We start from the raw sequence: 17,657 nt of genomic DNA, 5'->3' as shown, positions 1-17,657 counted from the left end.
TAAATTAAAAATTCATCTCTCTCTAACTCTCTCATCTCTCTCTCTCTAACCCACTCTTTCACTTCAAAAAAAAAAAAAAAAAAAAGAAATCTGCTCACTCATGAACAAAGATTAATTCTATGTAAGCACCAGAATTTTCTGAAAGTTTTCAGAATTTCCTGACCAGTGGAGTTAAACACGTTGCCTACCTAAAATGTACTTTGTTCTCATGCAAAGAAGGACTCTTGGCATTTTAACTGGTCCCTACAGTAATACTAACAAGAAGTGTCAAGTTTCTGTTAAGTTTTTTTTTTTTTTTTTAAATGCTACAAATAGCTCACAGACTCCCATTTCTGCAGTAAAAGCCTCAAGGAGTTTGGTGCTGCAGGGCCACTTGCTCATTTGGTGCCCTTTGCACCTGATGGTTTGACAGGTACATTTTAGTACAGTTTAGATACAGAACCAAGAAAGCCTATGGGTATTTTAGCTTCGTATGATTAGCTAATGCCAAAATAGGAAAAAATGCAGAACTGAAATTAACAGCTGCTTAAGTATTTGCAAAATGAACAGTGTATCAGCTAGTCAGCTACAGCCACCTCCTAGGCAGTTGGATTACATTTATTGGTGAGGAACTTTTCTTTTCCACATCATTGACATATGATGTGAGATGGGCCTTCAAAAGCAGGACTGTCTAGAGCCTGCCTCTTTGTCCAAAGAGCTCTAAGAATCAGGGGTGAGCGGAACAGTTTAAGATTCTAAAGTGGATGAACCCATTTTTCCTGAGAAGGAGCCTGGAGTTGTAGGGCCCTGGGCAAACATACCCACCACCTTCTATTCCAGGGTGTGACTAAACCATCATTTTATGATAGGACTCCTGATTCATGGACTCTTACCTCCCTTCTTATATTTGAATATTTTAATAGTTCTATTGCCTTTATCATGTACAATATCTAGCAATAATAAATTATCGCTATAAAAAGTTAGTACCCAATGCAAGAACCTTACCACCAAGATGATATGGATTCCCATCCAGCTCTGTCACCTACAGCGCTATCTATGACTCTGGACAAGCCATGTCACCTCTGAATTCCCTCATTTGCAATGTGGGAAGCCCCGATGCTTCACATCTGCAAAACTGAAGAATTCAATGAGATGGTTCATGCACTCAGAGTGCCTGGAATGTATTATATGCTCAGTAAATATCCAAGGATGACAATCATTAGGATGGATCTTATTGCACCTAAGATGACAAAACAAATGCAAAACAAAAGGAAATACAGGAAGAAGAAACCCTGGGTTGTCAGTGGCAGGAGAGAGAGATGGAGAAGGGAGCTCAGGAGGAAATCAGGGTCCAGAGGGCCTTAAAATAGGGTCATGCTTATCCCCAGTGTTTTCATCAGATACATTGTGATAAACAATATAAAATTCATGACATGTTGCCTCACACATGGTAAGCAAATTTGCTTAATTTAGCAAATGTTGGTTGTGTTCTTTATCTGTATCTTGTTATGCAATTCCCATAAATGGTTTGTTTCAAAGGAAAAAAACCCAAGTGAAGCATCTCCCAGGTACACCTTCCTGAGTAGCCCCCACCACTCTTCATCTATCAGCATTAAGATGTTGGGCTTACAGACTTTGGGAGCTGTAATTCTTTTTACTTTAGGCTGCAGGTTGGAGTTCCCAGTGTATTTTAATAAAAGTCCTCACAAAGCAACATACAGATATGAATAAAAACAATGTTTTGCTCTAAGCATATGAGATTTGTGTTATTGTTGAATGTGAGAGGTTTTGTTATGTTTCTTTTTTTTATGGTTGATTTAAGAACATTTTTTTTCATCTGCCAGGAAATGGAAGTTAAAAGCATTTGGTAAATGGAATAAAAATTACATAGTTGTGCCTTTTAAAAAATGTTAACTCATTTACTTTGTAGTTCTCTTCTGTCAGTTTAATAACACTGACAACAGCCATCCAGCTTGTGAGCACCAGGTTATGTCTATAGCCCCAGCATGGGGGCGGGGCCTCAGGACAGTGAGTGAGTGGACAGCCACGTCCCCAGAATTCAACCCCCCTCCCAGGCATAAGGCTATAGGCCCTGGGACATATCCATAAAGTCTCTGGTGAACAAGGTTCCTTCTTGTTGCAGACAGACTTTCATTACTTTCTAATCAGAGAATAGTTCTATTGCCTTTATCATGCACAATAATTGTGAAAATTTCCAACAAACCATAGGAAGTAAAATTATTGCTCTAACACCAATCTCTCCCTCTCCTTTCCCACCCGCTGGGCTCAGTGATATCATTGTTAATGGTTGGACAGACATTTCCTCAGACTTTTTGGATACAGAAAAATATCTACCAAAATAAATGGGATTATATTATAAACAGTGCACTGAGGTCTCTTACTGATTACATTAAGGATCCCTTTCCAAGTCAAGTTCTGTCTCCCTTCCTCTACTCCATTTTATGGATTGACCATCAGGTGTATGATGGGATTCCTGATTTGAGGACATTTATCTTGCTTGCTACATATAGACATTATAAATAGTACAATACTGCTATAAACAGCTCTGAATAGAAGTGTCTTATGATGTTCTTTGGGCAGATTTTTAGAATTATCTGCTATTTGTAAAGTACTGCCACATCCTAGACCTGGAAGTAGTGGCATGGCAAGCCTGGGCTGCAGCCAGGAAGCCTGGACTGGGACTTGCATTGGCACTTATATGATGTATGACCAGAGCCAGAGCCAGTTTCCTCACTCGTAATTTGGAATAATGGACATATTTCCCTATTTTCAGAGTGGCTTGCATAATCCCTAGAAGAGGGCATGGCGGAGTAAATGCTCACAAAAAAATGTAACCATCAATGTGGGAATTACCACAGTTTCTCAAAAACAGTTTTCATATTATGGGTACTGTTATGTCCAATGTAGAGCTGGAGAAACTGAGACTCAGACAGCTAAGAGTGATCTAGGTCAACAGCAGACAAGGCGAATGTAGTGAATGGCAACTGCATAGTCTCTGTGCAAAGAGAGGCTTTTTCTTTCTTTCTGTCCTTTAGCTCCTCCTCCCCCTCCTCCCTCTCCTCCTCCCCGCCCTTTTCCTCTTCCTCTTTCTCACACTCCTTCTCTTCCTCCTCCTCCTTCTCTTCCTTCCTCTCTTCTCCCTCCTCTTCCTCCTCCCCTCCTCTTCTTCTTTCTCTCTTTTTTCTTTGCACTTTTTATAGTCCTGAAAACGGTTGTCAGAGGGAATGCTGAGGGCCCAAGGCACCCGTCCACCAGCAGCACCACCCTTCACGTGTGCAAAGAGCCCAGAATTAGGCAGCACCGAACTTGGGTTCTGGCTTGGCCACCTGTGAGTGGATCATTCCTGGGCAAGTTATTACCCTAAACCGCTCCAGTCTTCCTGTTCCGTACCCAGGGCTTCAGAGGGTTTTATCAAAAGTTAAATGCACAAGACACCAGTGTTTGTGCACAGAGCTCAGCACACAGTAAGACTTCTAGCTTCGTCAGGTGCAGCAGGGGCAGAATCAGAACCCACGTCTTCTTTTCCTTTTTATCCTGTCTTTTGCCAACTGCTCCAGCTCTCTTCTCCCATGGACGGCTGGTGTGAAGCCAGGCTGCTCATGGTCAAGGGCAGGCACAGCCCGCATCCTGCCTGGGGAATGGTGAGGAGGAGAACCGGGAAGGTGGGGTGTGGCACTCCCCTGCCTGACCTCTGCGATCCCTGACTCCCACTGCACTGAGTGACCTTGGCCAACTCTGCAACTTGCAGAGGATCACAGCTGGTCCAGTGAGGTCTTTCAGGACAGAAACTAGTCCAAACAGGAGGGAAGGAGCCAGACCCTAAACTCAGAACTCATGAAAAATCGCATTATCTCTAGAGGCCAAAGGAAGAGAGCGCAACTGCTTTAGATGATAGCTACCGATATCTTTTCGCAGTTAGATATTTTCTTTCTAGGTAAGTGTTTGCAGTGCCTTCAAGATAAGAAAGAAATTGAAAACACCTCTTGTGTGGAATACAAACAGAGCAGTGACTGTGGATTACAGCCATGTTCATGGTCAGAATATGCATGATTTCTCTTTTCGTTAAATAAAATAAGCCTTTGGGTGTAGTGCTGTAGATGTGACCTTATGACCTTCATCTTAGGGTGGAAAAGGTCCAGTGCAAAAGTGGGTGGAGGAGGTGGCTTCTTCTGGGCATGAGCCCAGGGCCTTGGTGGCCTGCATGCTGGAGTGAGGGCAGAGCCAACCCCAGCCCACTCAGCAGAACTGGGTTTTTATTCTAGCTCTGATGACATTACCTGTCACATGTCACTGGTCACCTGACCTTGTGTAAACCCTTTCCCCAAACTAGTTTTTCTTTCCATAAAATAGGAGTTGCACAAATACTCTTTACAAAACCATAGACGTTTGCATAACGCAATCACTTTTTATATTATTTGTCATTGTCACATGATTTTGATACTTTAAATCAAATCAACTTATAGATATGTAAACACAAAAACTTGAGGTAGAATTTCCCATAAAGATGGTATGTATAGGCACATATTTTGCTCCTTCTTGAAAACCTACTGGAAAAAAGAAGTAAAGGGTTAGTTTTTAAAAGACATTTAAAAATCATGTGAAAATTACTAAATTACTTAGTAGATCTAAGAAAAGCGATTTGTGATCCAGCATTGGAAATTGCTGAGAACCCATGCAATCTAAAGCAGAGTCCCCAGAAAATTCCAGAAGGAGTAGGACCCAGTGCCCGTGCAGGTGAAGGTGAAGAAGGGGAGATCAATACAGAAGAGAACTTGAAGTCAGTCAGCCAACCTGTTTTGTCCCATTGTCCCGATATGGAACCCCGACGGCGTAATGGTAACTGAAACAATTACTATGTTTGCAGAATTAAAAACTTGGGACTTAGAAGCAGTCTAAGTGCATGCAGCTGAGTCATGGGAGGTTTACTCTATGTAACAGATAAAAAGAGAGAGTCTGGACTTGGAGACACCGGACACCACCAAGAGCAGGGATTCCATAACTCAGAGCCAGGTTCCATTCCTAGGATGATTCTGGAGACTAAACCTCCAACCCAATCCTTCCACTCCACCCCCGAATGCTGGCAGCCAGGACTTGGCCTCTGGGCAGGGAATAGGAGAATTCTTGTCTGTGGAATCCAACCAGCTCAAGAAGAAAGACTTGCCATATATTGATATTTGAGTCTCTCTAGCTAACTGTCCCAGCCAGATCACCCTGCAGGGAAGGTCACAGACAACCAGGCTGAGTGGGCAGTCAGCTGTCACGTCACCCACACTGCAGAGAGAACACAGCCTCACGGAGGAAGGGCCGGGGCAGCGCTCTCAGGAGGCAGAGGGAGCGAAGAGCAAACAAGAGAAGAGCCACCAGGAGGAACCAGGTTCTTGGAGAAAGGAGACTTAAAAATAGGCAGAAGGAACTTTGAAAATTAGGAGAAGAGGCAATGGGGAATCATGGGAAAAGAGCACAGGAGAACTAAAAGGGTTTCAGAGTTTTTTCAATTCCTATTTTTGTGGGTGGGGGTAAAGTTTTTTAAGAGGTGGGGATTCCTCATACTTTACCATTGGATGAGAATGGCATCTACATAATCAAAATCTTATAAATACCCAAGTGTCAATCAAACCAAGATTATACTATAACTGTATGGGATGGGTGGGTATGCCTGATGAGGGTCGGGAGAAGTGAAATGCTTCTTTTTTTTTTTTTTTTTTTCCACTACCAGGGATTAAACCCAAGGGCACTCAACCACTGAGCCACATCCCCAGCCCTATTTTGTATTTTATTTAGAGACAAGGTCTCACTGAGTTGCTTAGGACCTTGCTAAGTTTCCGAGGCTGGTTTTGAACTTGTAATCCTTCTGCCTCAGCCTCCTGACTGCTGACATTGCAGGTATGCGCCATTGCCCCCAGCTGAGATGCTTGTCTTTTATGGTGGACAGTTGATAGACACAGCACTAAATCAAACAAAAGTCTTGAAATGGAGTAGTACAAGCATTGGTGACATGGTCCTAAAATCAAGATATACCTGCCATGACTATGAAATCATTGGTGACATGGTCCTAAAAATCAAGATATACCTGCCATGACTATGAAATATGTAAAGAAGTTCCTCTGGGGAGGAGGGCATCTGAGACTGCTGGGTTTTATTTGTTGTTGTTTGTTTGTTTTAAATGAACCTCAGAGAATATATATATTACCACTGTATATATATTACCACTTTCATAAAGTTAAACAAAATTTTATATCATTGCTTGTATATAGTCAGCATTACTCGTTACAAAAATTGACTCCCTAAATTGTTAAAAATACCATCTCACACAATCGGATACTGACCCACGTCCAAGTTTAATTTAACAAGCTCCGGAACCATCGGGACAGCAAATGAGCTGGTTAAAAGTGTTTGAGTGCCTTCATTTTTCGTGGGAGTGGAGATTCTTGTGCATAATTGTCATTAGGTCCAAGATAAAGTGGATACTGAGCAATAATATGACAGCCTTTGGCAAGCCAGCAAGCAAAAATAAAACTTTGTTATTTTTCTATAAGCTAACCTTTTATAAAATTTCTGGTTTCTAACCAGTTGTGGATGGTTAGCAAGAGGTTCCTCCGTGGGGTCTATCAGAAACATTCCATTAAAATGTCATGAAGTCCTCATTTTGCTTTATTTCCAAGTTTCGGATCTTTTTACTGCACACTTGTCAAAAGCATAAATAACTTAAAAATGAACACAGTGAAAACAAATCATTGTTACTAGGCTCTAACTAAATGTGTTTTGCCCATTGTCTGCTCCCATCTGAGGGCCTCCCTCTCTGTTAAAAAAAGGGGGGGGGGTTTGTTGTGTGAGGTCCTGGGTTCTAACCCTAGCACCTCATCTCCCCAAAGGGGATTTTGCCTGAACTAAAGAGGCCTTAGAGACATGTCCACACCAAATGGAGATTTTTCTACCCATGTCATCAGAAGGGTGGCAAAAAAATAAGAGCAAAGGACATGCCTTTCATATAATTTGATTCAGTGTTTTGAAATCCTGTATTGTTGCTTAAAATCATCCCATCCCTGGCATTGTGGATTGTTATTCTGAAAATATAAATAATCAGGAGTTTTGAATTGTATTCTAGAAAATTCCACGGCTTAGGGTGCCAAGAAGACACTGGGGCGGGCTCCCCCCCATCCCAGCCCCCCACCCGCCCACTGCCAGCTCTCCTGCTGTNGCCAGCTCTCCTGCTGTGGTACCTGTGGACAAGGCTCAGGCATGAGCCTGAGAGCCCCTTCCAGAGACCATAGCCTATAATTATTAAAAGAAAAAAAAATTGCTGCAATTTGCAGCCTGTTTAGGTTGGGTGGATTAATTCCTTTGCTGCGGCCATAACGTGAAGACTGATTTTGTCATTTCAATTACAAGCCACCGTTTAGTTGGGGCCCTGAAGACACTTCCCGGGAGTTTCCTCCACTTGCCTCTCACTGGTGCAATTAACAGTGGGTGATTTGTGACTGCACTTTTCCTGCTGGGCGCAGGTTTATCATCTTGAAAGTTTTCCATTTGCATATATGCTATACATTCTTTGGGCGACATCTCCATGTCACCCACAGTTTATTGAACGCCTCGCCCTGTGCTGCACTTTCTGCTACATGTTGGGGATCTGCAGGCCCAGCCAGGATGCTGATGCCAACCAAAGGAGTGACGTTCCTTCCTGAGGCTCACTGTGCCCTGGCTCTTGGTCTTGGGGACTTTCTCTGCATCACCTTCTATTCAGTAAACCAATAACCTTGAGGTTTCTAGTGTTGTCCACGTTTTATAAATGCAGAAACTGAAACTCGGAGAAGCAAAGCAATTTGCCCAAGGTCACCCAGCTCAAATGAGAAGAGTTGGGATTCGAATTCACATCTGTCTGATCTCAGAACACTTGGCTAACACTCCTCCTATATTGGGAGCTTTCAGAGTGAGATGAATTGAAATGGATGCTTTCCCACTTTTAAGTACCAAATTTCCTGAGCCAGTTTAATTGCTCCTCTTTGGACTAAGAAGAAGTGGCGATTTAAAAGTAGCAAGGAGCAGGAGTTCAAGAGGAAAAGGGGGGTTTTAATATCTCTTTGGGTAAGGGAAGAGATGTAATCCTGGGAGAAAAAAATTGCATCAAATGGAAGCCATTATATAAATTTGATGAAATTGCAAAGGGAGAATAGGAAAGATAAAGGAGTAATGAATACATGGCACTGAAGGCTTTCTGAAAAAGAGGGAAAAGATCAGAAGTCACTGAAGGAATTAGAAGTTGGCCCAGTTGAAGACAGGGTCCATCCATCTTGACAGATGAAAGGAGGCTAATGAAGCCCCAAAGTAACAACCAGAGATGTGTGATCGTGTTCCAGTCTGCCTGGGTGAGTTTGGGAAAGGAACAGACTCTGGAGCTAGACTGCTGGATTTGAATCCTTCTTCCTGGACTTCCTTTCTGGGTGACCCTGGGCAAGTTACTTAACCCCTCTGGGCTTCTGTTTCCTCATTTAAGTAATAGAAATCACAATACTGTTTATTTTGATGTGAAAACAGGTAACGTGTTTAGCAGAGTGCCAGGAATTCAGCAAGAACTCATGAATGCCACCTTTTTGCTGTTATAACCATGAGCATTATATTTATATAATTCAAGAAAGAGAATATTATAACTCATCGAAAGGCTTAAAAGAAGGAAGTCTGGGGGGGGGTTGCCTTTAGCCAAGAAGTGCAGAAACATGCTATCCCTCCCCACCCTGAGCCTCAGGAAGGGAAAGACCTGGGTGGTGGGGATCAAGGCAGGAGAAGGACTGAGGTCTTTCTGGGCTGATGGAGCTCGAGAACTCCTGCGGTGAAATATGTGTGTGCTCTGGCAGAAGCTATTGGCAGAGCTTTGCTGGTGGATCCATGGGCTGGAAAATGGAGGATTCGCCAAAGTGCCAGAGAAATGAATTTGAGGCGGAAAGAGAAAGCAAGCTCAGGTGATTCATCTCTAGATGTTGGGAGGTGAGGACATTTTAAGTAATTAGCCCATCTTTCTTCTTCTCATCCTCTTCCAACTGTGAATGTTTCCTTCCATTGGTTCAGAAGAGACAAAAGTTCAGCGGGGTTGGATGCAGCAGAGGCTGCCCATGGAGGAGCCATGGCACTACCATTGACTGAGCACCTTCTTTAGGTCAGGCTCTGGCTGGTTCCTGGAGACAGAGCCTTCCCCAAACTCAAGCCTCCATCTCCAGAGCTTCCCAGGGCCTGTGCCCATGATGCTCAGCCATCAGAATGAAGTCCCTAAAATTCAGAAATTGCTAATGCATGGTCTCTATTTTAGATCTACAGAATCTCCTTCAGGGGAACTGGGCGTGTGTGTCTTTTCAGAATTATATATGTCACTTTTAGGTTCACACGGGCCTCGAGACAAGCTCCATGCTTTGTTGATGAGGAAGTCAAAGCTCAGGAGGGTTAAATGCTAAGTGAGGCTGCACAGCGTTAAAAGTCAAACCAGGTGCTTCTGAACCTAAAGTTCCAGGCTTTCCCACATGGTCATGTTCACCCTCACTGGAATGCAGGGGTGAAGCTGTCTAGGGGTGGTGCTGGTGACGCAGTCTGAGGGTGTGGGTGAATGTGCATGCAACCCTTGCTTACCACAGCAAAAACTCGAGCTCTAGCAAGTCCTACAGAAAGCTCAGGGGCCTGCACTTGAAGTGGGTGGAACCCTGTGTATGTTACACCCCTGCACCACAGATTTCCACCCCGACATGGGTGATGTGACTTCAGCTGCATGAGTACCCCCAGTGGTCCCAGTGCCCACCTCACCACCCCACCCTGGTCTCCAGGAACACTGCCTCCTATTAGTCCCTGCAGCCTAGGGTGACAGTGGCTTCCTTCTGTTGGTCCCTCAGCTTCTCCAATGCTGAACAACCAATTCTCTGGGCTGATTACCTCCTTACTTCAGGTTAGGTCAAGCCAAGGTTTAGAGAAGTTACTAACCCAGCCAGCGCCGCACCGCTAGTACTTGCAAAGTCCCCAATTCTCAAGCCTAAGTAAGCTCCCCTTCACTAACTACTCAAGGTGACCATTGGAGCTCCTGGGGCACCATGCCCATGTCAGTGGAGTAGAGATGTGACGATGACAAACGGTGATCAGGAGGGGACGGGCTGGTGTTGGCGGTGGCAGTGCTGTTGGTGATCACTGTGTCCGCCCAGCCTTGTCGGGGTCTTTGAAGGGCTGCGAGGGCACCGTGCCTGATTGTCACACAGATGTCTCTGTTGCAGGCCTTCACCCACCACCACATCCAAGAGATCATGGTCCAGCTGCTTCGCACGGTGAACCGGACGGTCATCACCATGGGCCGGGATCACGTTCTGATTGTAAGTAGATGCTTTCCGCGTATCCAATGTCGCCCACTCTTCGCCGTCTGGGCACGGGGTTCATGTTGAACATCAGGGCTGCTCATCGCTTTGTTTTGGAGAGAAGGATTGGGTTTTTCCTGTCTGAGTTGGGAGATTATGGGCACTAACTCAAGTTGCAGAAATAAAATACACCCTAGGATTTGCCTAAGGTGTTGTGTATGTCAGTGGGGTGTGACGTTACTGGTAAAGAAAGAGGTGAGAGAACCTTTCTGTAAGGGAACCGGATGGAAGCTTCCAGATACATGGCCACTGGGAACCTTCTCATCTGGCAGGATGGAGTCCAGGCCCAGGGTTCTGCTTTTCTGAGTGGCTTCCCTGTGTGTGGACTGTAGCCAGGGGAGGACTGATCCCAAGAAGCAGCCCCAGTGCAACGATCTTCTACCTCTTTGGGCCTGTCTTTGTGCCTAGTGTGTGTTGTGTACATTTATGGAAGCAGCAGGGTGCAGCTCAGTGGTAGAGCACTTGCCGGTGTGTGGGGGGCCCTGGGCTTGATCTGCAGCACTACTAAAAAGAACAAAGAAAGGAGTGGTGGCCTCCGCCTAGACTAGCAGCCGCACCAGGCCCTCCTGCCTTCCTGGGCCAGAGAGCGCTGTTCGCTTGTCTTTGTCATTTGTCTCACTCACCGTCCCTCCACCCTGGAAGTCTCTTATTTAGAACACGTGTCCCTGCCCCTGCTTCTCGTAAGGCACCTTAGACCAGCATTTTGTGACTCCCCTAATCTCTATTCCTTTCCTTTGCAGCAAACCTAAAGATGATCATCAATCCATTTGGCTCATTCTGTACATGGCAGGCTCTTCCCTCCAGAGCAGCAATTCTTTAAACTGGGGCCCAGATTGTAGAAATCACTAAATAAGTGATGTCTCCTGTTATTTTCTTTTCCATCTGGTACAATGAGCCTCTCTGTTCCTTTGCATCGTCGACACAGGTGAGCGATGCCCATTTGGCCGTACTCACCACCTCCGGGTCTGCGAGCCTTTTAGCAAATGCTCTGCCCTGGCCGCTGGCCCTTGCAGCACCCAAGCCTGGCAGCTGTCCCCTTGGTCTTTCCCCTTCTCTGGAGTGATTGCTGGCTCCCCGCTGTCTGCCAGATGACATCATAAATGCATCCGCTTGACCAGTCTCAGCTTCTGGAATCTGGTCCAGCCACAATCATTTTTTTTAAACTTTTCTCTGCTTTTCTCCATTCAAATGTCCAGCAAAAAGAGGCCTAGACATTACTCCTATGTGCCTGGCACCCTCTCACTTCCAAGAGCAGCCCATGTTTTCTTCCTTGCCCATAACTCCTGTCTGCCTTCTCAACCTGCTGACATCCCACCTCGTCTGCAGGGTCCTGTACAGAGGCCAGCCCTTAGGATGCTGGTCCGAGCCTCACTGTTCTGCCTTTGTGTTTTTAAATAACAGTTTCATTGAGGAAAAACTTATATTAGAATTTAACCATGGAACATATTCATTTTGATGAGTTTTAGGAAATGTTTCTGGCTGTGCGGCCCCTGACCCCTGCTGCCACGCACCTGGACACTGCCTCTCCCAGGGTCCATCTGCATCATCTGCTCACCATCTATCTTTTCAGGAAAGTTCGTTATCAGAGGTTCCTACAAGGTCAAGTCTTCTGTGTCTGGCTTACTTCCTTTGCATAGTGTCTTTGAGGTTCCTTGTGGTTTAGGAGGTATCACACGTCTCCCTTTGTGTCGCTGATTGATGCCACATGTCATGGAGAGGCCACAGCGTGCTCACCCATTCACTCGTTGATGGACCTTTGGGCTGCCCTCCACTTTGGCCATGCCATTGTGAACATTTATGGATTTTTTTATTGAACACATTTTCATTTCTGTTGGGTAGAAATCTAGGAGAGGATTGCTGAGGCATACCAGAAGTGTGAGTTTATAAGGAACAGCCAAATTGTTTTCCCCAGGGGCTGCGCCGCTAGACGTCACCACCAGAAGCCCAGGGGTCATTGCTTCACCCATGTCCTCTCCAGTACTTATTGCTGCCATCTCTTTGGGTTCCAACAATCCTAGGGAATTCATGACCACTCTGGCGTGGTGTCTCATTAGGGCTTACTTTGCATTTTCCGATGATTGATGGTGCTTTCGTGTCACCTGCCTGTTATATTTTTAGTTGTTTTTATCTTTGAGCTTGTCCTTGCTCCTCTCTTACCCCACAAGCCTTATGAAGGGTTGTGCTCGTCTCTGAAATGGGCTGACACTAGACTTCCTCAGAGTGGCGCTGAGAGTTAATAGCAGCCCACAGGAGAAGCATTTGCACGTGGGTTCCTTGCACATACACACATTTATTTGTGAATCCAGCATTTTATGAGAACCCCTTACATCCTCAGCACAAAGACTCATAAACAAGCTAGGCCCTCAAGAAAACCAGACCTCCTCTGGTGGGATGTGTTCAAACTCGCTGTCCCTAACACTGACTCGTCTCCAGCTCCATGAGGCCTCTGCACTTGCCCTCTAAATCCAGGATCCAGAACCACACCACCCCCTCCCTCCACTTACCTGCCTGGCCCTGTGGTCACTCCCAGGTCTCTCCATATCTGGTGCCCCTGCTCTTACCCCTCCAATGGGGGCCAGAGGTGGCCCCAGCACCCTCTCTTGCTGTTGGCTCTTGGAGCCCAAGGGCAAGGTCAGGTCCTTGTGCTGAGCATGCTGTAAGATGATTTTCTGGTTTTGTTCTCCTGCTACATTCTTGGGACCCCCTGAGGGCAGGGGCCATGTTTTCCTCTCTTGTATCCTCTGCACCAAGTACGGGGCCTGGCATAATGGGGAACCTCCATAAATATTCACTGAGCAAATGAACTAGTGAGTGAATGAGCGGGTGCACTGTTCCCTGGAAACCGCTGCCATATTTCATACTCCATACCCCTGCCCACGCTCCCCATTCAGGGCGCTTTTCCTTCGTCGGTGAACATGTTCCCTCAGTATCGAGGACCAATATCAGGGAAGGGATTGCCTGTGCAGATGTCCCTGTCCCTGGGGCCCACCAGGAGCCTGCAGAGCTTCTAGGTTGCAAGCTGCGGCATTTGTCTCAATGACTCTGGAGTCTGCTGGTGTAAGGAAGAGAGCGCCGAGTGGGGCTTTGAGCAGCCTGGAGTGAGCCCACCACTGAGGACGGCACTGTGCCTGTCACCAAAGGGAACAGCTAGCAGGTGTTTCTCAGACACTGCTTCATCTTCATGAAATAGGCCTTTCCAGAGATTCCCGGAATAGAAATATCTCCTCCAAATTAACAGAAATGATGTTGGAAAGTAATTACTCAGGGGTCAAGAGTCCCTATCTTAGCGCTGAAGGCCCCAATTTAATTTCGAATTGAAATTTGTCAGGAAGGGCAGGTCCCCATTCCACCCGCCACTCTTAATTTTCCCAGATGTGATTTTTATTGGTTAGTTTCCATTGCTTGGAATAATATTTATGGCAAACGCCCGAGACATGTCTAGTAGTTTCGAAATCCTAACAAGGCCTCGAGTGGGGGCAGGGCAGCAGGCTGCTACTCTCCTCCTTATGTCGTTAAATAGGATTGAATACTGACCCTTTCTTATCTGCAGGAGCAGGAACATCGTGATGAGAGGTGTTCGCTATTAAAAACCACAGGAGCCATCTGGCCGGCCGATGGCTTCTTGCGCTCTGTGCTTGTAACTATCATTTGCTAGTAATGACCATTACTGATTGTCCTGTAGATCACCTGCCTGAACAATGAATCACTGATAGTGGCAATGAGTTAAAGGAAATTGTACAAAAACCAGAAGCAAAAACCCTCTTACATGACTGGCGCTCTCTTTCCCTCTCTTTGCCAGAGTCATTTTACCTAAGTGACCAAGAACTTGACTTTGATGCTGAGAAAGACAGCTGGGTTGATAGACAGGGCATTTTGGATAAGTAAGGACAGGAGCAGAATTCCACATGCTTACTGCAGAGAATTGGCTCTCTGTCTCTCTACACTTTTAACCTTCTAGACCTTGGTTTCTTCTGTGCAGTGAACTGCAACATTTTTATGATCTTTTTTTTCATATGTCTAAGTTTCCTGATTTGGTCTTATTCCCACTCTTCCAAGCTTCCAAGTCAGGGACCTACCGTAGATCTTGCCTCATGTGTCAACCCTGGATGATTGGCAACAGCTGCCTGTAGTACTGTGTTGAGAAGGATTTAGAGGCTACATCTGGCCTCAGTGGGAAAAAGCTCTGAGTTGATTAGTGATGTCTGTCAGGGTATGTAATGGGCAAACAATGATGTGTGAAAGACACATGCAAATATTATTCATTGACTGAAATCATCAGTGTTCCTTTTTTTTTTTTTTTTCCTGGCCAAGTCCAAAAGCTCTTATATACTCAATATTCTCTTCTCCGGAGTCTTGGTTCCTTTAGGACGGTTGAAATGTAAGAGCAGAAGAAAAATGAAAATTAGCAAATGACTTCAGATAGCTTAAATTTTGCTAGGGAAGGTTTCTATCTGATGCAAGCTGGCGGTTACCAGATGTGAGACGTACCAGGGCTTTATGCATCCATGATGAGGAGAAAATGCTACCAAGCATACTGCAACACAGATTGCAATTTTTGAGAAACTTAAAATATAAAAACAAAGTTTAATGCAGAATCCTTCCCAAGGAGTGTGGCTCTCCTCTTGAGTCCTAATGCATAGGGAGTTGTCAGTCTTCCTGCCTTTAGGACAGTAAACTGGCTGGTGCTGGGAGATGAAGCCTCGTGTCTACAGTCCCGCAGCTGGTTGCTGAGGCAGGACGTGGACTAGGGACCTGGGAGCATGGGGAGCTGCCCAGCCCTCTGAGATTCCTGCTGAGAGACCTGGTCCTGTCTCAAGGGTCTCAGGACTATGTGAGGGGAAGTTCCCCGGCTTGTCACACTGACCCCAGAAAACCTTGCTCCCTGCCTCCCTGCGTTGGGGACAGCCATCCACTGGGAGAACCAACCAGGAGCTTAACCATGGTCAGGAGTTCTTGGAAGGAAAACGACCTGGTAATTCTGTTGAAATTGGGATCCAGATTTTATTTTGGGTTGTTAAAATGAGTCTCTAGGTGATATATTTGGGGCCTAATTACCCCACTTTTCACAGAGGAGTCTATGGAGTGATTATATAAAGGTGAATTCCATTGGCATTGTGCCCGCTCCAGAAACTCTGAGTGTTTTGTTAAAAGGGGGAAAAAGAGTGGAAATGTGGAAACCACCCCATCCTCTAACAGCACCACGGAGTGTCCCCAGGGACTCCAGGCTTTGCAGCTCTGATTTCACTTTCCTTTCCTGGGCCACTAAGTGGGAAATGGCCACCAGGCTGTGAGCCCAAGGACTCCAGTGGCCGAGCAGGGGGCTGCATGATCCTTAGTACCAAATCTCCATGGAGAGCAGGTGTGGGGCCTGCTGGGACATGAGAGGTCAGTTCCCAGCCACGAGGGCTTAACTTGATCTTCACTTGGCAACCCAGGACCTCACCAAAATAGGATATTGATAATATCACTGTCACTTATTGAGCAAATATTCTGAGTGGCAGAGAGAGCCAAGCACTTGAGTTTTACCTCACTTAATCTGCATCAGGTACTCATATTTTACATAGGAGGTAACTGAGGCCCAGAGAGGTTATGTAACTTGCCTACAGTCACACAGCTGGCTAGTGGGAGAACTAGGATCTGAACCCAGGATGTGCTAGTTCTAGAGTTCTTGCTCTTAAATAGCATGTTGTGTACTCTTCCATTATCGATGACCAACATCATTCTGGAGGTATCACCTATTTGAAAGCAACTTGAACCCATCTCATTGGAATCCAATGAGATGACTCACATGGCTCTGTTCAGAAACCTGCCAAGCAGCATAGACTTTGGAGCCATTTGTATTTTGAATAATATGTTAAGCATCAATTTCCCTCAATTCTGGTGATTAGACCATAAAGAGCTATAAAGTTAGAATAAGAACCTACTATCTATTTGGTATTTATGAAGTAGGGGGTTAACCAAGCTGGAGAGTCTCAAGGGTTCATAGGCAGGGGTGGGGGTCTCCTCCCACTTACACTTCCTGCTGCTTGGCCCAGTCCTTACAAACCTCCCAATCCCAGTGCACCAGCCAGGCCTGGGCCACCACTGTCTCTCATCACCATCTCCTAAGAAGCCTTTTGGCCTCCTCTCTCAGCCCTTTCAAATTCATTCTCAGCTCAGGACTTCCTCTAAGGCAGGACTGTCTAGATGAGAAACTGTCAACCACTCCATGGTGCCCTAGCACAAAGACCTCTGGGCATCCAACCTGTCCCTGTCCCTCTGCCAGCATTCTCCTCCTCAGTGCCAGTCTGGTGGAACTTCTGTTCTGCTAGTGCAAAAACCCCTTTCCTCCTCTAAGCCCTCCTGCAGCCATTCCCTCTGCTGAAACCTGCTCCTCGCTGCTCCTTTGCCGGACCCTCCAGCTCCCTGCACGCACCTCAACCGAGTTCACACCCCTGCTCTCTTCAGTACCCCACAGTGCACCCCCCCCAGTGGCATGATGGGTTCTCTTGACACCCTGGAGCGCCCCTGCATCTCACTTCTGCATGTCCTGGATGATGCAATGAACACCTTCTGCCTGAGTGAAGGCTTTTACTATCCATTTTCATTTACATATAAACCACCATTCTTTCCCCTTACACGCAAATGTCCCCGTGGTGTCACGATTAGGCTGGGAGTCAGGGAGGAGTGAGGGCAGTTGCTGCATGACTGCACTAAGTGGAAAGAAAATGGGGAGGAGGACACATTGTCTTCACAGGACTCACGTGAAGGTGACGATGACACTTAACATTGATGGCACATGTGTGTGACAGAGATGCTACCAAGCACTTTCAGAGCATTATCAAATTTAATCTGTGAGATTGGCAAAAAATGTCATCATCCCTCTTGAAGAGGAAATGGCTGTTAGAGGACTTGAACACCTTGCCCAGCCTGGAGGAAGCCAGAATCCACCTCATATCCTGTTCTGCAGGCACTCAAAGCCTGCGTTCTTAAGCACTTCATGATCCACATCTAGGAAAGAGTTTCCTTGACATAGTATCAGTTGAACTGAGAGAATCCCTGAGTGTGTGTGTGTGTGTGTGTGTGTGTGTGTATGTGCTTATGGTAGTGGGAGGTGAGGGATTAAGTTAAGATAGAAAATAGTAAAAATTATACAAGAGACCTGAAATTCCCCTGGGTAGCCACAAGGTGGCATCATTAGCCAGGGGCAGCTTGGTTGCTGCCTTCTGTGATAATTTAGATGGCGTCCAAGTCACAAAAGTGGAAAGCATTGCTTTAATAATGATTCTGATACTTACT

The 17,657-nt window shown here is 45.8% G+C and overlaps 1 protein-coding gene across 3 annotated transcripts in view; it reads left to right on the top strand.

Annotated features, from left to right (window-relative positions):
• Positions 1–17,657, top strand: part of Dock2 (dedicator of cytokinesis 2) — a 397,939-nt gene that overhangs the window by 159,758 nt on the left and 220,524 nt on the right. For all 3 annotated transcript variants that reach the window (XR_007352105.1, XM_048815769.1, XM_048815762.1), the window contains exon 27: positions 10,242–10,337. Coding sequence is in view for 2 of the 3 variants with exons in the window: in XM_048815769.1 (XP_048671726.1) it covers positions 10,242–10,337 (96 nt within the window). In the remaining variant the exon portion in view is untranslated. The remainder of the gene's footprint in view (positions 1–10,241; positions 10,338–17,657) is intronic.

This window comes from Marmota marmota, unplaced genomic scaffold (assembly GCF_001458135.2).
Source record: "Marmota marmota marmota unplaced genomic scaffold, marMar, whole genome shotgun sequence".
In the NCBI taxonomy this organism is placed as follows: domain Eukaryota; kingdom Metazoa; phylum Chordata; class Mammalia; order Rodentia; family Sciuridae; genus Marmota; species Marmota marmota.
The sequence above is the reverse complement of the archived record's forward strand: the minus strand, read 5'-3'. Positions and strand labels throughout refer to the sequence as shown.